Source organism: Trachemys scripta, chromosome 4, assembly GCF_013100865.1.
Source record: "Trachemys scripta elegans isolate TJP31775 chromosome 4, CAS_Tse_1.0, whole genome shotgun sequence".
NCBI classification, from domain to species: domain Eukaryota; kingdom Metazoa; phylum Chordata; order Testudines; family Emydidae; genus Trachemys; species Trachemys scripta.
The window spans coordinates 119,902,860-119,925,065 of NC_048301.1; the positions used below are offsets into that span (position 1 = coordinate 119,902,860).

Consider the following 22,206-nt stretch of genomic DNA (forward strand, 5'->3'; position numbering starts at 1 on the left):
TTCAGGCCGGGCGGGGCTGTCAGCGGGTCCCCGCGGCGCTACTTAGGTTATGTCGCGGCGGAGCGCGCCCCGCCCCGACAGCACGTGCCAGGTGTGCGCGCCGCGCGCCCCCTCCCCCGCCGCAGCCGGGCCAGCGCCTGGGCTCGCGAGCTTCGCGCACGCGCCCGGGGCTGTAAGAGCAGCGCTGGCAACTCAGCCCTGTCCCCGCGCCTGGCACCGGCCGCACCTGTCTGAGAGCTCCCAGCTTCGCCCGTGCTCTGTCCGTCCAGTGCGCCCGGCCGGCCGGAGAGCTCCGCCCTGAGCCGGCCGGGGCTTTACTGCGAGCCGCAGCCTGGCCGAGAGCTGCAGGTTCTGCCAAAGCCCCGCTGCGGGTGCGCCCCACCATGCGGTCACTCAGGGCTCGAGTTCGGACAGCCTCAAACACGGAACAGAGGCAGACTGTGCATCGGCAACAGACGTGCACACTTACAAAACCGAGGATCAGCGGTGGATTAGGGGTTTGTGGGGCCCTGGGCCAGAGCAAGTGGGGGGGCCCTCCCCACCCCTTAAGCCTGCAGTCCCGTCCTCCCCCTGCTCCTGTCAGGGGGTCAGGGGCTTGCCCTGCCCTGTCTGCTGGGTGCGCCTGCGGGGGAGCGGGGCAGGGTAGGTGTGTTTGCTCCCTTCCACAGCAGAAGCACCCGTCAAGGTGCCCATTTTTCCAAGCGCCCCGCCCCCCCCCAATTGCATTGGCCCAGTGGTTAATCCGCCACTGGAGAGGATTATCCCAGAGCGTGAGCCTTAGTACAAAACCAGGTCTGCAGGCAGTAGGCACATGTACACAGAGGCAGGTACAGTGCAGTCTTTAAGAGCAGCAAACAAAAAAGCATGTCTCAACTAAGCTTTTTACTGTCAGCTAATGTCAATTTCTCACTTTCCCCAGGCACAGTATATTTGCAAAATACATTTTCACCATGTCAAAGGATCCACCAGTGGATTCCTCTCAGGAGGAAACTATTCTCTATTTAAAGTCAATAGAAGAATTTGGGATCCGCACATTGCCTGAGAAAAGTGATTCTGATCAATCAGTTAGCTTAATTAACATTGCACAATCATCAAAACTATTGCTGCTCTTCTTTCCGAAGGCATGCACATCTGAAGCTATGCTATCTCATGAATAGTTTACTGGTCCAGATGAAATTCGGTGGTGTGCCAACAACAGAAACAGTGCTCTGCTTTAGCATGAAAGTTAGAAAACTGTAATAAACCTAAGTTACACTATGCTGCTTTGCCACATACAAATAGCACCATGAGTGAAAAGCCACTATTTCACAGAACGTAGGGGAGACAGTCTTCTACAAGTTTTACCTGCTGTTGTAGAGTATCAGAGGGGTAGCCCTGTTAGTCTGAATCTGTAAAAAGCAGCAACAGAGGGTCCTGTGGCACCTTTAAGACTAACAGAAGTATTGGGAGCATAAGCTTTCGTGGGTAAGTACCTCACTTCTTCAGATGCAAGTCCCTAATTGCCTGATTTTTCAGCAACTTTGAAGAAGAAGTGAGGCTCTTACCCATGAAAGCTTATGCTCCCAATACTTCTGTTAGTCTTAAAGGTGCCACAGGACCCTCTGCTGCTGTTGTAGAGGCCATTCAGTTCCCTGTAGGCAGAGTATAGATCAGCAGCAGTCCTGCATGTGCAGATGCAGCAGAGAATTTCCTCCACTTTGAAATATTGACTCACCATCAGTTCAAATTTTTGCCATACATGTTTACTAAGGTTAAGTAAATATCCAAGGATGTACAGGGCTTCCTGTGGGGAGAGAAGTATTGTTATACAGTGTTCAAACTGGAGTAGAGTGTAGAGGGATTGGGATAAATCCATTGTAGGGCTGTTTGGGGTTTAACAAACTTTTAAAAACATGCCATTTGGTACAGTGTGGAGCATTCTAAAGCCAGAAATTGTCTCTAAAATACTTCGAAAGAGCAAGAGATCATCATCATCATCCCTGGCAGGGATGGTCTGTAGTAGCTGGAGACAGAATAGGGAATTGTAGCAGAGGCCTCATAACTTAAAAAACAAAACTTGCAGAGGTTTTAGTTCCATTAGAGCTGTTGGCCCACTTTCCCACACTGCCATTATATGCAACACATAGCAACCATAGTTTCTCTTTCTCCCCTCCTAGATAAAAGGTACAGTGATTGCAGGCTTTAGTTTTTTACCTCTTAATTAGGATATGAAATTAAACATTTTATAATAGTTGCTAACTCTGTCTGCTTTGAAGTAGCTTAAATTTTGTTTTTCTGGACTACTAAGAGATTGTAACAACCTCATTCTGAGAGTATGATGTTACACACACCCAGCATTTAGCAGACATTACTAGAAAGATCCCCCTAAATTTCTTTTATCCTTACATATTTTGTCTGATTAGGACATACATGTGATGGGGCCATTCTCACCATTCCCATCCAGAAGCCACCATATTTTCCTGCTTTTAAAAGCCAATTCTCAGGATTCTTAGTTTACCTGTACCTGCAGCATGCTTCAAAGTGATCCCAGTGCAACACTAGCTAACCCCTGGAGATAAAAAAGGAAGGTGAGAGGAGGCATAGGGATAAAATCAACCTCTGATACTGCCAGTGTTACTGATCTTTGAAGAAAGCGTTCAGCCGTATCTAGAGGAGAGGATAGTTTTATATTCTAAACATTTGCAGTTGCTCAGAAGACAGGAGTTACTGCTATTAATTTAAAGAAATTTAAATAACGAGAGACTGAAGTAAAGGACGAAATCAGGTTTATTAAAAAAATACTTTACAGGAAAAAAATCTATGCATTCCATTGTACTATTTTACAAAGAAATAGCTTAACAGTTTGACACGCTTGTACAGTCAGCTACTAAAAGAAATACACTGGTTAGAGGATTATTCACATAGAGGTTCTGTTTACACTACGCATTATAAAAACCTCTTTAAAACTTTTCTGTTAAATGTCAATAAATATACTAGGGTCGCACAAAGCAAACAATCTTCCAGGCAATTGTACATGTCCTCTGTATGCAAAGATACATTAAATCCCACAGAAAATATATTAGCTGCCAATCAAATTAAATCACAAAATCATATAAGAAATCTCTTTACATGTTGTACAAAGAAATTAGAAGTATACGTATTTCTTTAGGCAATTGAAGAGTGCTATAATAATATTAGCTCCTCAGCTACATGTGCTATTTGATCATAACATTTATATTACTGGAAGGTAATGTAAGGCCATAACATTGTTGGGAAATCTTCTTTTAGACCAACGTAAGTTAATTTACAGTAAAAGCCTTCAGGTGAAAAAAAGGTCCCTTTTCAGGAGCTGAAGATAATGTCCCTCCCACACCTCGTGCCCTTTTAAAACAACCAATATGGCTACATACACTTAGCATTTATAACAATAAATGTAAAGTGCTTATCACTCAGTAAAATTCAAGCATGTGAATGACAGAATGAGCAAAATGAAGGACTTGAACTCCCATCCATCCTGCAGCTCTGACAAAAAAGAATGTCAAGAGACTGGGACTCATGTAGGAAAACGGATGACAGATTAACAGTTTTTCTATATGGTAAAAGGTATAGATTAATAACTACTTTATTACATAGCCCCGGAGAACACTTCAGTGAGTGTTCCATCTTCTTGGAAGAAAACATGTCAACAATAGAGAATTGAACTACTGACTTCACAAAGTACTTTTAAAACAGGCCAAGGTTCTGCACAGAAAGAATTAGGACACCCAAGGAAGAGGAAAATGTGATGATATAATTTGATGTTTCTATTTGGCTAACTGATCTCTGGCACAACATGGCCCTTCACTTTTATCCCAGTTTACAGTTTTCCTTGGCTGCTAATAAAGGAATTGTAAGCTGTGCTTAAAACAGAAGCCAAGCCCAGGTTTCCATCTTAGGCTATGTCTACACTACCGCAGTAAGTCGATCTATGCTACGCAACTCCAGCTCCATGAATAATGTAGCTGGAGTCGACATACCTTAGGTTGAGTTACTGTGGGGTCTACACCGCGGGGGTGTGTGTGTGTGTGTGTGTGTGTGTGTGTCCAACGGGAGAAAATCTCCCGTCGACTTACCTTACTCTTCTAGTTGGGGGTAGAGTACAGGGGTAGACTGGAGAGCGATCTGCAGTCGATTTGGCGGGTCATTACTAGACCCGCTAAATTGACTGCCAGTGGTTCAATCTCAGAGTGTCAACCCCGGCTGCAGTGTAGACCTGCCCTTACAGCTAATTATGCTCTCTAGTATCATGTCCCTGGACTACTGCTGTTAAAAATCTGACTTGGTTTCAAGGCGAGAGAGTATTCCAAATTTCAGTTCCAGACTTCAACCAAACCCATAGGTTTCTAAAAGACAGGGCAGATCTTCAGTGGAGCTATGATGATTTACCCCCACCAAAGTTAATGGAATTATTCTAAACACCAGCTGACCTGATGTATCAATGAATACTAGAGGAATATAATCAAAATGTGACAAAGACTTCTGAAATTTATTCCATCTTTATGTATAGCCCTATTTCATCATATCTGTAAGTCCTCAGTCTACTGGCAGCTGTTGATATGATATATTCTTGCCAACTGAATTTGAGATATGCTTGCATAAAAAGTATAGGCATTAAATTATCACTGAATTTAATGAGCTATGTTCTGAAATCTTTGAGTGATAAGTCAATCAGAAATTGCCATTTTCCACCAATTACTTGCAAATATTTTACTCTTAAGACTAGCCAAAGATTTGACTTGCCCAATATTTTACTGAAAAAATTAACTTGTCCATCTGTCACTTGATTTCTCACAAAGCACAAGTATGACATCTGTATTCTTCATATTTATTATTCAGTAAGCCATTTGTAGTGCTGACCAGTTTAGAGTACTGCACATCTGAAGGTATTATTCCAACTGTAATTCACTGATTTCAGAACTATAGATACAATCTAATGGGCCCCAGATTTAGCCATTGATTTTATAAGCAATTCTTTCCATACCTATATTTAGAGATGAGCTGGAAGAATCAAGTTTGGAAGAAGTGTGGTAATTTTGGATTTTGCAAATGTTTCAAAAGTTGCATCAGTACAGTGTTTCTCAAACTGGGGCCGCCGCTTGTGTAAGGAAAGCCCCTGCCAGGCCGGGCCGGTTTGTTTACCTGCCCCGTCCTCGGGTTCAGCCGATCGCGGCTCCCACTGGCCGCGGTTCACTGCTCCAGGCCAATGGGGACTGCTGGAAGCAGCGCAGGCCAAAGAATGTACTGGCCACAGCTTCCAGCAGCCCCCATTGGCGTGGAGCGGCGAACCGCGGCCAGTGGGAGCCGCGATCTGCCGGACCTGCGGACGGGGCAGGTAAACAAACTGGCCCAGCCCACCAGGGGCTTTCCCTACACAAGCGGCGGCCCCAGTTTGAGAAACACTGCATTACTATTTCATTAAAGGATTAAAATTTGTACAGGCAAAATTAAGAACAAAGTTATAAAATTGAAAGCTTCATGAAATTTTATCTGAAACAAACATCTATTAATCTCTACCTCAGGCTTACAACATCAAAATAATAGCAACATCATCCAAATCATTCGATGACTAATTTATAATGAAGAGGAGGACATCAACTTGACTTTACGTTTTGAACTAGTAAACTAAGTGAGTAAAAGGAAAGTATGGTACAGTGGTTAAAGGCATTCAGTCCACAGAAGTAAAAGAGTGAGAAGCTTTTTCTTGATACTTTAGAAAGAATAGATTATTTCACACAAGTAGGATACTGTTTTGAAAACAGTGTGAAGCACTCTGCTGGTCTACTGTATGCATTCGTTTAAAAGCATGCTATTTAATATAGTTTACAGAGAGAGATTCTAATACACATTTCCAAATTATATGTCTCTCTTTTCATTTTATTTCAAGCTCTAAAGGAATACAAATAAAAAATAATGGTGCATAGTGCGTCTTAAATTGTGAACCTTTGTAGCCTAAGTATGTTTAATTTTTGCATTTTAAGATATACGGGGAGAATTGGTTTTATAAAGGGATGAATAGCTTTTCCTTCAATTGTAAGGTCTTTGAAGATATGTCAGTTCCTGAGTGATTATACACAGTGCTGACTGTCAAGGGACAATCACCTTATTAGTTAGCAATGACTTAGAGATGATGATACCATCTTTGACATGGCCAATGAATACCACCTGGGAGAAGGGAAATGAGCACTTGGAAGACAAGCAGAGTGAGTTAAAAAAGAAATGGAAAATAACACTAACATGATATTAACCAGCGTGAACATGAAAGAGGCACTGAAACCAATATTGCCTGTGAAGAATTTTACTTTGCACAACCCATTAAAGCTCTATAAAATTCTTCTCAACAAAAAAGTGGGAAAAATGCCAGAGAACAGAGGGTCTGTTTCTGAACCAGCTTTGATCATCTAGAATTTTTGCTAAAATTAAATTATACCCCTGCATGAATCATATTACTTTTCATAAAAGCTTTCCATTCTAACACCTTATTTACACAGATTACTAAACAAGTCACCACCACTTCAATCTGTAAATTAGTCTGAAATATTTTCTAATTGGTCTTCATTTTTGTACTGAAGACAATACGTACATATACATATATAAGGAGTAATACAGATTCTAACTAATCACTGCAGTATTTTCTGATGATTATTTTGCTATCAGTTTAAAATTGTGACCTCTATACTGAGGTGCTAAGATGCATATAAGTCTACACAAAACAATATTGCACAAAGTAATATTTATAATAACAGATTAACATATTTCAGAACCTTTTTAAAGAGAAGATTCATAATTGATATTTAAAAGATGCACCCAGAACTAATAACACAGCATCTTTTCTTTTCCTTATTCTAATATAGTGTTAGAAATCTCTCTCCTACCCCAGTGAGAATTAGAACAATGAAGTTGTCTGGGGACAACTTCAGTGGCACCAAAATCAAGTTTGTATCCTAGGTGTGGGGGGAACTCTTCTTTCTGATGACTAGAAAAGACAGTTGTTATATAAGTGGTGAGTGAAAGTCAAATACAGATCACACAAACATCCAGAAATATCATAAGACTATAAAAAGAACTATGTCAGCAGATGACACTCAACATATTAGCTTGTGTCACTGATTTTGCAAACACAGCACCAGGGTACCCAAGAGCTACAAGTGGAAACAGCAACCCAATGCCATAATATTTTATTTTGAAATAGCAATACAGAACTTCAGAGAATAAGGACAACCAATATAAATCGGTTATCACTGACCCAACTCTATTAGATTAAGTGCATCAGTACCAGGGAGAGGATGTTTTCCATCAGATGCTTATTGTGAATTTATCAAAACAAGCTGCCAAGATTGTTAGTATTTTAATGCTTTAAAGTGCTCAGACAAGAATGCAGTTACCTCCATGAGACTGCCTTTTAAAAAAAAAAAATTAACACTAGAATTAGTCGTGTTCAGGAAAGATGTATTTAGGAAGCAAAATCCTCACATCAAACATTACAAGCAGTACTATGGAAAGTGTTGTGTCTAAGTGATTACATTTCAATGGGATAAGATGTCACACTTCACCTTTTTATGAACTGTTTAACAATTAAAAATTAAAAGATCTATACATCTAGTAATTTGAGTATCCACCACGAATTTAAGAACAGACAGACCAAAACATCACTGATCATCAAAAGTGCTGTGCTTTCTCTTTGATTTTAGCAATTAAAATCAGATGGGAGAGTCTTCTACAGAAGTCGTCCTTTTATGGTGAAGGCTAAATTAAAAATTAAGTAGGGGGATTAGATTTACCAAGATAGTTCTGTGATTTTTAGCGCCTGGAGGAATTCCATTCTGATGAGGAGATATTGAATTATTACCTCATTAAACAGAAAGAAGTGGTAGACCACTATTACATGCTGTACTATGGGAGTAAAATACAACTTGATCTTTTGCATAATCTGTGTAAAAAAGATATGCTTGACATTTTGGAATGTCATCTTTCTTTATAGAATTATAGGCAAGATTTCTCCAATAAAACATAAGCAAGTTATAAAACTATAACTTCACATCAAAATTTTAAAAAGTTGTTAAAAAATGTTTGACTATGTACATATCACACAGAAGAGTCTGTGTGATCCTGTGGATTATGTTGCTGATCAGATTCTAGTTTAAGAACTGGAAGAGGCTGGGCCACCTGATCTGGTTGCAGAACGAGTCCCGATATTGATGAAATTAAGGAGGAGGAGGAGGATGGTGCCCCTGTTGTAAGCTGCATTTCTACACCTGGTTCCTCAGACTCTGTTTTTACACTCACACATTGGGGTTCACCTTCTGACTCTGTCTTTTCAGGGATATTACTGTTCATGTTTGAATTGCTTTCTGCATTTTGAGAAGACTGCCCCACAGGATGGTACTGTTTGAGCCTTATATGCCAGGCTAAACTGCAGACCGCTGACACTGTTTTGAACTGATGAATGACATTTCTAGGGATGAAGTAGATGTCATTGTCACACAGCTGGATTCTAGCATAGCGAATGCCTTCCCGTCTCATTTGGTTTAGCTTGGCTTCATCCACCCATTGAACACACTGAGGGGAAGAGAGGGGAAAGTTACTGCTAAGCTGTATGCAGGGCCCACAGCTGGGCATCCACTTAGATAGAAGAGTACACTTTCAGTCCAGAGACCCATTTGATTGTGACTACTCTTTAAAGAATACAACTTCAGTTAAGAAGCAACTTGCAGCAAGAATAAATCTTTAATGTTTCATTATGAAGTGCTGTGCGCACCTATGAGGTAACAAATAATGACCCATTGCCACAGCATTATGGTGTCACAGGCAGGTCTTAAAACTAGAATTAGAGCTTCAGTAAGAAGCTTTTGACCTGGCATTACCAGACAGAGCTGGGTGTGGTTGGTCTGGTACTAGGAGACCAAAACTCCAACTCTTTAGCAACAAATTGGGGGGAAGGGGGGAAGAGAAGGGGGAAGAGTTAGAGGCATGTGTGCACAGTAAATCCTTACCCAGTTTAGAATTATTTCTGTAGCACACACCATAGCTTAGACATTTCACAATATTACTGTTTTGCAGGAGCCCAGCTACTCAAGAGGCTCCAATGCTTTGTGGTGCCAGACAGACCTGGTTTATGCCAGAAGGAGTCTGAAGCAAGTGGGGGGGGGGGGGAAATGGAAACCGAAATTATGTGAAATTCCTGTAACCCATACTCAAGCCTTCTTGATTCTTTGTCTCATGAAGAAAGGAGCTTTGTGACACTTGGTCATGCTAGGATCAAAACCCATGACCCTCGTGGTGAGCCTACCACCACTAAAACAAGAACTAGAGATAAATAGCTCTAGTCACAAGCCTAGAACCACGTCTGAGACATCCACTATTTCTACCTTTATTTCAAACATTTGACTAACACTAATTTTTAAAAAATTCATAAATATGCTGCTTTTGAAGCTATTCCCAAAATGCTGGAAATAAGTTGCAACTAGGGAACACAGTACCTGTGACACTGGAGGTTCATGCAAGTCTAACTGAAGTCTCTGTACCACATCAGTGAAGTCTTCAGCATGGAAACAAACCACATCTTTGGTTATTCGAGGTTGGACACTCCTAGAGATGAAGATTGTCAAGACTGAGTTTTAAAGAATTTGTGGTTACAGCTCTGGAAAGCAAGAGTTACCATAAAGAAAATACCTATTATATAGTTTTCTACTGGGTAATAAGTCTCTCAGCATCACAACTAGTACAATAATATTAGTGTATGCATATTCTTTAGACTCCACAGATCCTACCTCATTTCCTGAATTGCTTCATTTTATCTTTGACTTGAACTTTACATAGCAAAAGAGACTGCATTAGGACTCCAGGGGGCTAGGTTCAATTCCAAACTCTGCCACAGACTTCCTGTGTGACTTCTGAAAAGTCACTCTGCCTCAATTCTCCTATTTTATAATTGGGCTAATATCTATATTTTAAAGGAATATTGGAAAGAAAAATTTGTAAGACACTCAGATACAATGGTGATGGGGACCATATAAGTAGATATTGCTTGTTCAATGGATTTGAAATATAGGGCAAGGGAAACATTGGCACTGCTTATTTATCTGAATCTTGGCCAATATTGTTGCTGATGACACTGTTCCTGCTGTCCAATTTCTACTGTAATTGCTACAGACAACATTACCAACTCAAAGCTTGTGATTTCTTCCCAGGACTTAGTTACCAGCAATGCCCTGGATCCAGGAGGTGGAAAAATATTGTCGGTACCATCACAAAAGAACAATTGACCTGACAATATTCTGTTTATGGAATTGAACTTACATTATAATCCGTTAGGAGATGAAGGAAAAGACATGCAGGACGCACCAGATACAGTGGCCTACACTGCATATCACGCAAGCTCTCTGCAAACTACTCCATGTTAACATAGTTTTTGCGCTGGACTCAGGAGGGAGAAGGAAGTAGGGGTAAAAGTTGCCAGAGATGTGTATTTACTAGATTATGTTTTACAGACTTTACACAGCATTTGAATAGTCACAAGTCATTTGGTTTTAAACAATTTATACAACTAGGCTGCTATTCAACCGACACTTCACATTTTCTTCCTTTTATAAAGGGAAGTCAGTCTCAAATCCAACTGGAGTGGTTACAAAATTCAGTCACACTTACCATTCACCAAACTGTACAGCTTTCAGCACTCCTACAGCAGCTGTACTCTGCCAATCAAACCCCTGACCTACATGATCAGCATGGGCTCTTGTTCGGTCTTCAAAGAGAACTTCACGGGGCTCACTGGTCCGAGGTAGGTATTGGAGGTTTTTTATTTCGTTCATTGATCTATAAAGTGGGGTGAAGAGAGGAGGGAAAAGGATGTTCCAGACTACTCAGAGACGAGATGAATGGTACAGCTTTCTTATCTGTAAATGTACTAAGGTAATTTTGAAGAAATAGTGCTAGTGTCCTGTAGCATTCAAAATCCAAGAACAAAAATGCTCCCTTTGCTTTTGCTATATGTATTACGTATCAAATTGGTATTCAAAGATTTAAGTATAGTTAGTGCTGCAGCTCTGTCATGGCATTTTTTTAAATCAAAAAGTCACAGAGCAGTCATGGTAAATTTAGTAAGAGTCATGGATTTAGTGACTGCTCTGAGATTTTTGATAAAAGATACCCTGACAAATGAAGGGGCCCCAACCACCTCCAGCAGCACCCTCCAACCAAGAACTGCAGCCCTCATCCCAGCCTGGTGCGGAGGGGAGGACTGGGGTGGGGAGATGGGACTGGAGAGTGAGCCACCCTGTACTCATCCCAAGCAGCAGCAACTCCTGTATCTCTGAGGGCTGGGCCCCAGGATTGAGAGGGAGCCTGCCCCACACTCACCTCATGCCTGGGCTTTGGTGGCTCCTGTGCTGGGTAGGGCTGAGCCTGGCTCCCCGCTCTGGGCATTGCGAGTTGGTATGCCAGGTCGCAGTGCCACTCAGGTTTTACCCATCTCCCATCCCTACCACGACGGAGGGATGGCTGGACCCAACCTGAGCGGTTCTATGACCCCGTGCAGCCGATTGCAACGTCTGGAGCTGGGAGCCACGGCCAGCCCTGCAGGATATGAGCTGCTGGTATGGAGTGAATCACAGACATAAACAAACAAAAAAAAAACAACAACAAATGGGAAAATCATGCTATACGTGACTTGTGTCCTGCTGTTACAATTCTATACCTCTAACGAGTCTAGATAGATTTAATCTAGATTGAGGAAAAGACAACAATTAAAAAGTACATTAGGTATACTATATATTTGGAAAAATGTGAACTCTTTAGTCAACCTCTGAACAGTCATATTGGGATGTTTTATTATCCTTTGAACTACAAGAATTGTGCCATACTTAAAAATTTCAATTTAAAAGATAGACCCTTAAAAATATTAAGTTATCTAGAGAGAACATATTGGGTTTTCTGCTTAAAGCTGTGATGAAAACATGATTCCAATTATTTCTCTCCCCAAGATTGGTTGCACAAAACACTCCCAAGGAAAACTGAAGGTAAATTTGCCTCTTGGATTTCAAGCAGATTGTGGGAGGTAGATGTTAATGGTTTTATTCAGAATTTGAAAGATTACAGTTTTAGAGATTAAAATAAAAAGCAATTTAAACAAAATTAACACTACTAACAATTCATTTATAACTGCAGAGTTAGATTGTCCAGTTGGAGTTTCCTTGGACTCTAGAGGATGGAAGGCTTTGTCAAAGCAATTTAACTACAGCTGTGTGGTTTATCAAAGTGTTAGACAAAAAAAAAGTCATTGGCAAGAGCAATTTTAAAGATTCACAATCAAAGCTTTTTTTTATTTTTATTTTTTTAAGAGGACGAGAATATTTCTCTAAAAAATTCTCTTTGGCAAAAAAATTATAGCCTTCGTTTCCCCACACAATTACAAATAACGACATAATTTTGTGCTTCTGGCTTCAGCACAGTGCTGAAAATGTTTGTCATTTGCTACTGTAAAACAGTAAAGGGAAGTAACCAGTTATAGTGAGATGGTACCCTCAAATAGTAACCTTTTAAAAAAATTATTGGAATAATGGATTTAGTTTTGTGTTTTAGATATAGTGGAAAACAAAGCCAGAGAATAGACCTTACCAATGCAACATTTCAATGAGGGCAGCTGAGGAGATTTAAGTAGTTAAGAGAACATTCCTCTGGAATACAGCATTTCTTGAGAAGGCAACCCATACCAAGACTACTTAAATAACCAGCATTAGGGCCAGCCTTTAATGCAGTGTAGGGACTTCTGCACTGTGTTGGAGAAGTACACCAAATATTAGCTTTTTCACAGACAGAAGTAGGAAGCAGACAACAGGGGATGGATCACTTAATGATTGCCTGTTCTGTTCATTCCCTCTGAAGCACCTGGCATTGACCACTGTTGGAAAACAGAATACTGGTCTAGATGGACCACTGATCTGACCCAGTATGGCCATTCTTATGTTCAGGAACCCAAGAGATCTGTCAAACAGGCAATACATAATGCTGTCAACCTCAAGGAAACCTTAAACTCAAGTGCACTTATCTGGAACACAGACATTATGTTAGTTTGACTTAAATAACTGGACTGCTTGCTTCTAAAGCAAAAGGAATGAAGTCACATAGGAAATTTAAGAAAGCCGTAAAGTTTACCTTTGAAAGACTAATTTCACACGTAATAAGGACAAACGTTAAGACCTTAGGATAGTACTTTATCTAGCTGTGATTTTCTTTTCTATTAAAGGAAAATAATGTTACCGGCGCCGTTTGAATGGTGATTTTGGCATATCTGCTGTCGGGATCATCTGTTCTCCTGGTCTCACCCACATTATGGGGCCATCATCACTTTGTGACCTGCACTGAAGCTGGAGGCTAGAAAGAGTGCCCCAGGGCAAAGTCATCTAAAAGCAGGAACACAAAAAGCTATGTCAAATGGATAACAGTTAAAATTTTGATAAGCACTGGCTCAAGTTCATTACCAAGAGAACTATATAGAAACCAAACCTTATTCTTAGAGATGAAACAACGTATTCCACCAGCGATATAGTTAATTTATTCAGCTTTTAGAGAGTGAAACAGAGCCATTGTGAAACAGACATGCAACAAGAGCCCAATAATTTCTTCAGTTAAATAACTGATTGCTGTATCCTCTAAATTAATCTCCTTTCAGGTTTCAGAGTAGCAGCCGTGTTAGTCTGTATCCGCAAAAAGAACAGGAGTACTTGTGGCACCTTAGAGACTAACAAATTTATTAGAGCATAAGCTTTCGTGGACTACAGCCCACTTCTTCGGATGCATATAATCTCCTTTCAGTATTTACTTCTTTGAACAGAGGGTAGATTTTATCAGCATCCTCAGTAAGGTAGTTCATCACCATCTGAATGGAGAAGCTGTACCTAAATTCTCTCATTATTTAGCAACTTGAAGTTGTAAATTCAAAGTGTTAAGACATTTATGCTTGATAATAATTTAAACAAAACACTACAACAGTATAATACTCACTCTCAGAAATGGAGATTCCTCCAACATATCAAGAAATTCTGGGAAGTAGTCACCAACTTCTTCATCTACTGCTCCAACAAGACTTATCTGCCGCATCGGACCTGCTCTGTAGGTTCCACAGCAGTATGTTCTATTAACCTGAGCGTGGTCAGAAACAGAAAAGACACAATGAGACACATTATTCCATGACAGGAATTAAAGTTTATTAAATCAGTGTTTCAGACTGCAATGTAGTTTACATTCAAAACCAGGACTTCTTTACATACGTGAGAGCAGTTAGTATCTTTAGAGTACATGAAGAAGCTGTTCAATGCAATACACACTGAGCATGAGCACTTCAAGGGGCAAGAGGAAAAAAAGAATTTGACTCCAAAAGGAATAGTGCTAGGTAGCATACCGATAAACATTATGTTGTTTTCTTAGCTGAACAGCACCAAGTCATTAATTTAAAACAGATTAAAAAAGCCACTGTAGCCAGCACAAAGAATGCTGTATTTCATAAAAATGCCTTGTCATATTTTCTATCACTAAAAATTGCTCACAAACATAAATAATTGCTTTGAGATTAGGTTAGTTACTGCCTTCAACTGTATTTGTATACACCAGAATACATCTTTGAAGTTATCAATAAAGCGTTAAATGAAGTTCAGAGGATTTAAGAGCAGTATATTCTACATTGCTAGTAAGAAGCTTTGTTTTCTTTCTCCACAAATGAAAATACGTGACTAAAATGTAATGTCATTAAAAAAAAAACACATTCTGCAATACCAGAATTAAAAGCAGATAATGAGCAAGCAGATTCACTCATGTTCTTGCATTTTGCTCATGCAAAGCAAACACTCAAACAGGATGCTAATGGGGAGCATGGACTCAGCGGTTACACCCAAAATATTCCTCTCTTCTTGGGGTAGATGAATTCGATTTCAAAACTGGTGTTGGCCAAAAGAAGAGCTGCATTCCCATTAATTGAGTGGCTGTGAAGCAGGAACTGGACATGTGCCTAATACTGCCAAACATTCATGCTGTCAGTAGATGTGAGACCACTTCAGCTTTCAGTGGCATGGGAAAAGATGGCTGAACACAGCAGCTGAGCACCCAGAGAAGTGGGTGGAGAAGGCGTTTAAAGCTCTTCTCGCCACACACACCCCACAGGAGTGCAGAAGAAAGGGAGCTCCACAGTGCCTCTCACACACTCATTTAGCCACCCCCAACACCCAGTGTCAGGGCTCTGTCATACATCGAGACTGCTTGTTCTCAATTCCCCACCCGGGGTTTTGAGGGTGAGGCTGTGGGCTGCACTGATGGCGTCTATTCTGCACTCCCCACCCTGATCTCAGTGCTTGTGGCATTCACAACACATGCCCACTCTCAGCTCTCAGGGACTTAGCGATGTGTCTGTGGTATGAACCGAACAACCCCTCTTCTTTCGTCTCAGGGCTAGTCACCTGAGTCATGCCCATTCTCAGCTCCCATACAGTCTTAGTGATGGTTGCCGGTAATATGGGCCCAGACCCGGTCTCAGCTCCCCTCTGGCTCAGCACTTAGGTATGGCAATACTCAGTGTTACCAGAACCTCACTCATTGGAAGAACAATGGGATCCCCTAAACCTGAGGTAGGTGCTTAGGCTCCCTCATCAATGAATGAGGAGAGACATGCGCCTAAGAATGGGATCCACAAAAGCCAGCATGCGAGGCAGGGAGCCACCTACGCTAGCCACTGGGGGAGGCTACCAAGGGGGCAGTTAAGCCCGGCCTTTCACAGAGTTTGAGCCCTATCGCTGCATGCGATCCACATGAGCTTGTCAAGTTCCTGCCCAAAGCCATACAAAACCAGTGGGGGGGGGAAGAGGCAGCAACCTGCTCTCTGCTCCTTATCCCACTGATTAGGGTCCTCAGCTGGGATGTGGGAGACCCTATGTCACTTCCCCCATCTGCTTGATGAGAAGGTAATTAAAAAGGGGGCTCTGGCGTCTCTCAAGTGAGTGCCTTAATTGCGAAGCTAAAGGGTAGTCTGGTGTGGGCTGCTCTTAGTGACAACGTTCCACTTCAATTAAACATTAATTGGGCCACAGAAGCTGTAAGACTCAGCCTGTAGGCCACTGGTTTGGGGCTTCTCCCAGACTATTGCAGAGTCTGGTTCAATTCCCCTTCTGCTTGATGAAAAGAGGTTTGAGTAGTGATCTCCTACCTCACCAGTGAATGGCCTAACTGCTGGAGTATAAATTATTCTGCTGTGTGGCTTCCTCAGTCTTTTCTCTTGAAGCTGGTCCACTTTATTAACTATGAATTGGGCCAAAACAAGGCTCAGGATTAATCTTTAATTCCTGGAGACTACAGGCCAATCCTGAAGGGTTGGCAACCATATCCTCTTGCTGTGGGGAAGGACTGTGCACAGCAAGCTTCTTTACTCTTGAAGCTGTTTCACTTTAACTCTTACTTAGGCCAAAGCAGTGTTGCTCTGTAAGATGCCTTCTTAGAGCCCCATGGTTAGTATACTCTAGTATTGGAGATGCTGGTTCAATTCCCCCCTTGGACTGAGAAGAGATGTGAGCAGAAATTGCCTCTCCTCTTGACACTTGTCCACTTTAATTAACTATTAAATGCTCAAATCAAAACTCCCTACTATGAAGCCCTGAATAGCCTGGTTTGGGCCCTACCTAAGGTGTTGGAGAGTATGGTTCAAATCCTACTCCTGCTTTCTGAGAAGAGGGGGTTTCAGCTCTTGCCCCTTGAAGCTGGTCCATTTTAATTAACTAGGCATCAGGCCACTGTCTGAGCTAGGGTCACTCTATAGTCCAGTGGTTTTGCTGCTTGTCTCAGCAATTGGAGATGCTGGTTCAAATCCTTCCTTTAACTGATTCAAAAGGATTTGGAGAAGGCTGTCCTGCCTCCCAGGAGGGAAGTGGGAGGTTCCTGTTTAGGTCCCGTTTCGCTTGCAGGAGGCCCTTGTCTTTCTGGAAACAGAAGGGGTTTGAACAGAGATCGCTCACTTCATAGGTGTGGTGGGAGTGGGTCTGGGGGAGAAAGGGGTGGTGGCTGGGGGTGTCAGGTGGGGGGGTGGGGCTGGGAGGCAGGAGGTGGGAGAGCCTTGGTCCAACCCCTTGCAGAGGAGGGGTTGGACCCAGGGTCTCCCACCACCCAGGTGGGTAGCCTAGCCACGGGGGACAAAAGAGGGATTTGTTTTTTAATGTAGCTCAAGGAATATTTAAATAAAACAGCCCCACAGGCAGCTGATATGTGTTATAAATCTCTTACCCTCAGCCAGGATTGAACCAGGGTCTCTAACATCCCCTGCAACAGCCCCAACCACTACACCACAGAAGGAAGCTCTTCTGGGAGCTGTCCTTTGGCCCAATTCATAGTTAATTAAAGTGGAAGCATTTCAAGAGAAAAGGGTATTTCTCACAAGGCAGAGGGAGGAATTGAACCAAAATCCCCCACCCCCCCAAGTGGAGTACTCTAACCACTGTACCACAGGGGTGTCTCAAACTAGGCTTGGCCCAGTTAATAGTTAATTAAAACAATTTCAAGAGGGAAAAAGCTCATCCAACTCCCTGCCCCAGAGCAGGAGGAATTGACCCACAGCCTCAGGTAGTACCCAAATCCCCCTATCATTGAGGACTTCTTACACTTGACTTCTGCTTTGGCTGTTAATAGTTAATTAAAGTGGAACGGCTTCAAGAGGCAAGACCAAGACAGCCCCATCTTAGAATAACTCATAGCCCTGTCGTTAGGGCACCTACTTGAGAGGTATGCAATCACTGCTCAAATCCCTTCTCATCAAACAGAATCATAGGACTGGAAGTCTAAGTAACTTTTAACTTGTTCTTTTCCTATTTTAGCCTGTGATCCTACCTCATTTTCACTGGAATTCACTATGTTATATGTCCAATCACCACTAACCTTCTTGGTGAAAACCAAAACAAAGGTCATTAAGCCCCTCTGCCATTTCCACATTTTCTGTTATTATTCCCCCCCATTGAGTAATGGTCCTACCCCATCCTTGGTCTTCCTCTTGCTTCTAATGCACTTGTAGAATATATTAGAAAGGGGATTGAACCAGACTGGCCCCCAACCTAGCTGAGTACCGCACCCACTACACTGTAGAAGGATGCTCCTTGTGGCCCAATTAAGATTTAATTATTTATTTAAAGTCAAACAGCTTTAATAGGAGATGAAGAACAACTCACATCAGGGTAAAAGGAATGCTTGATTCACTGTACAACCCCAAAATTGTACCTCAGACGCTATTCTAGGTCTTCACCTGGCATACCAGTTCTCAAGCCAATCTGGCTCTGCATTGGCACTTTAGAGCCCTTTGAACTTAACACAGGTCACTGCTGGGAGGGGAAGAAAGCTGTAGCTCAGGAGCCCTTTGATCATGATCCCAAACTGGCACCCCAACTGGTACCCAAGGCCTTCTCCTAGCATACAAATTTCCAAGCCAATCTGACTCTATCTATGAACTTTAGAGCACGTTGAAAGTTTGTTTTAAAGAGAAATACTACTGGTAGCCTGTGTGTCTCTGTGCCTCTTGCCATTCATTCCATGGCATGGTCCCAACCCCACCACTTTGTAAAATCAAACAGGAACATCTAACACTACTGGGATTATTGGGTTTTGGAGCTGGGTATTGGTCACATCCAGGGAAAGCTAGTGATATGCCCACACCGGGTGAACAGTGCTCATCTCCCCTTCCCCCCCAGCTTTGGGGAAAGAAAAGTGATTTTTTCCCCATCCCATAACCCAGAATGAAATATCAGCTGTGGTGTATCAGTAACCTAACTGCAGGCTGTCATTTTAAGCCTGCTCCCATTAGCTACCATGTGAGCAGTTTGGAAGGCAAGGAGCAGAAACTCTCAGACATGATCACATATCAAAGATGATCTGATAGTCTAGGAGGTAGCCCCATCTCTACCCGTTGACAGCTTTATAAATTAGGACCATTACTTTTAATTCAGGGTATGGACAGACCGGACCCAACCAAAACCAAAGAGTTAATAAAGAACCAAGCCCTGGGTGAATCAAGAAGTCCTTGCTCAGTGTGACTATCAACATCTGAACTACAGCTTTTCTGGAGTCAGCAGCCTAGGGCTCAGAGGTATCTTTATTTTACTGTGTGGTAACAAGCAAGCAGATCTGGCTAATATGCACTGCAAGTTGTTTGCTAAGAACCACCAAACATGTGAGAATTTGCCACCAACATAGACCTCTTTGAGCCAGCACCTGAAAGATGCAACTTATCAGTCACTCATGGGGAATCACGCAACAGTTCAGTATCTCCAAGTGTCCTCTGCCAATAACAGATGGGCATAGATGTCCCATGCTATCTTGTTCCTAACATGATGGTCCTGCACCTGCTCCAGCCACGTAGCTGTAAGGGTACCTGTGCAACAAGGAGATGCAAATACTGCAAGGAAGACTTCAGGTACTCCAATACATGGAACTGGGGTGGCAATGAGCATAGCAACAGAGTATCAATGTTGATAAATGCAAAGTAATGCACATTGGAAAACATAATCCCAAATATAAATATAAAATGAGGGGGTCTAAATTAGCTGCTATCACTCAAGAAAGATCTTGGAGTCATTGTGGATAGTTCTCTGAAAACATCCACTCAATGAGCAGCTGCAGTCAAAAAAAGCAAACAGAATGTTGGGAATCATTAAGAAAGGGATAAATAGTAAAACAGAAAATATCATATTGCCTCTATAAATCCATGGTACGCCCACATCTACAATACAGCATGCAGATGTGGTTGCCCCATCTCAAAGATATATTGGAAAAGGTTCAGAAAAAGGCAACAAAAATTATTAGGGGTATGGAACCACTTCCATATGAAGAGCAATTAATAACTCTGGGACATAACTAAAGGGGGATACGATTGAGGTCTATAAAATCATGCTGGTGTGTGAAAGTAAATAAGGAAGTGTTATTGACTCCTTCTCATAACACAAGAACTAGGGGTCACCCAATTAAAAACAAAAGAAGTATTTTTTCACACAATGCACAGTCAGTCTGTGGAACTCTTTGCCAGAGCATGTTGTGAAGGCCAAGACTATAAAAGGGTTAAAAAAAAAAAAAAAAAAAAAAACTAGATATGTTCATGGATAGGTCCATCAATGGCTATTAGCCAGGATGGGCAGGAATGGTGGCCCTAGCCTCTGTTTGCCAGAAGCTGGAAATAGGCAATAGGGAATGGATCACTTGATGATTCCCTCTTCTGTTCATTGTCTCTGGAGCACCTAGCACTGGCCCCTGTTGGATACTGGGCTAGATGGACCTTAGGTCTGATGCAGTAAGGCTGTTCTTATTGAACACAGAGACAGATTCTGAGGGGGAAGTAGAAATGTTTCAACTATCTGCAAATTGTGACTATTTCTGTGAGTAAATATACCTTGAAGGGGTGTTGCATGAGAAATTCAGTAGCTCATAATTATAGGCAGGGTCCCAAAAGAGCACATGCTTATACTTTGTTATTCACATGATCTATTCATACCAGACACTCTACAGCCCTTCTACTAAGACTCATTACTGTTATACATGTTTCAGAGTAGCAGCCGTGTTAGTCTGTATCAGCAGAAAGAACAGGAGTACGTAGGGCACCTTAGGCCTGGTCTATACTACCCGCCTGAATCGGCGGGTAGAAATCGACCTCTCGGGGATCGATTTATCGCGTCCCATCGGGACGCGACAATCGATCCCCGAATCGGCGCTCTAACTCCACCAGCGGAGGTGGTAGTAAGCGCCGCCGACAAAAAGCGGCAGAAGTCGATTTTGCCGCCGTCCTCACAACGGGGTAAGTCGGCTGTAATACGTCGAATTCAGCTACGCTATTCACGTAGCTGAATTTGCGTATCTTAAATCGACTCCCCGCTGTAGTGTAGATGTACCCTTAGATGCTTGGACTAGAGTTTTAGGCACCCTTTTAAAGTGGGACAGAAGGTACCAATAATCTCACACTTACTACAGCACTTTTAAGAGTAATAAATGTTGCTTAAACACCAAAAATGTATTCACTCCATACTGGTAATGTTGAGTAAAGAGAGTTTAGAGTTCTACCTTGGATCAGCTACTGACTTATAATAGTAAAATTTCATTCTTTACTCTCCCTTCAATGTTGGTGGCAGTGTGATGGTGAGGTTAATAAGAAATGTAGAACTAGTTATACAGAACTATCACAGTGTTTGTCTTATGGAATAGCTGCATTATTGTCATCCTTCCTTTATGACCCCCACTTTTCCCATGTTAGACAATTTTAGATATTCTCTGGCTTAGTAGGGATTAGGTCTTTACTTGTTTCTGAAATACATTTTAGGGGTACTCAAGAATGATGCACCTAAGTCCCACTAGTTGGGGGGGGGGGGGAAATATCAGTAATTTACCTAGTTGTAAAGTAGGGGAGGCTTAGAGTATTGGTGTTTGTAAAACCTTAAGCCATTTGAAAGGAAGGCACAATAAAAGTGAAACATATGCATGTTTTAGGAAAAAACATGGCTTTTAAACTGTATATTAAGTAGTAGGGTAAGAGTTTAGACCTCTTCCCCTCCCCCCTCAGCTCAGACAGAATAAGTAGCACACTTCCTCCTCGTATGTGCACTCCAACATCTAAGTAAATCTAGAGCCTGAGATTATGTCTCTTGAAGTTAACTGTTAATTGGCCAAGGAACTCTAACATGCTCTTGTGACACTTGAATGAAAAATGGCAATTTAAGATACACAATAATGCAGTTGATTTGACATTTTGGAATCCAGCCATTCAAGTACTTGGGCAGGAAGCTGAAAGCAAGAACACAAGCAAGCTTACTACTCAAAAGCTAAAGTGGAAACAAGGAACAAAAGAAAGATGGTTAAGCCATTCCAGTAGGTGTTTTGTTTCACTTGGTGAATGACAATCATTTAGAATTAGAGTAGTGTAGACATTAAACAGTCTTGCTAGCTTTTAAAAGAGTGATAAGCCTAATTAAGTTTCACATAGAAGCCTAACACCATATATTTTTTGTAAGAAGTTTAAATTGCCCAATAGACAATTAACACATTGTGTATACAGAACAAGCTTTTGTTTAACTGTCCTCTTACTTTCTTAGTCTTAAACATTTCAGGAGGCAGTCAAATCAGATATGGAGAAGGTAGTTTTACAACACTTGTGTTAACATCTGATGTGTTGATATTTTAAGAGAAAAAGGGAGG

The 22,206-nt window shown here is 41.7% G+C and overlaps 1 protein-coding gene across 1 annotated transcript in view; it reads right to left on the reverse strand.

The window, feature by feature from the left end:
- Positions 1 to 5,367: 5,367 nt before the first annotated feature.
- The window catches only part of RSBN1 (round spermatid basic protein 1), a gene marked incomplete at its 5' end in the record, with an annotated part of 29,948 nt that continues 13,109 nt past the window's right edge, over positions 5,368 to 22,206 (reverse strand). Inside the window, 5 exon segments of the mRNA XM_034770619.1 lie at positions 5,368 to 8,574; positions 9,495 to 9,603; positions 10,663 to 10,830; positions 13,273 to 13,415; positions 14,017 to 14,154. Of these exon segments, the coding sequence (XP_034626510.1) occupies positions 8,101 to 8,574; positions 9,495 to 9,603; positions 10,663 to 10,830; positions 13,273 to 13,415; positions 14,017 to 14,154 (1,032 nt within the window).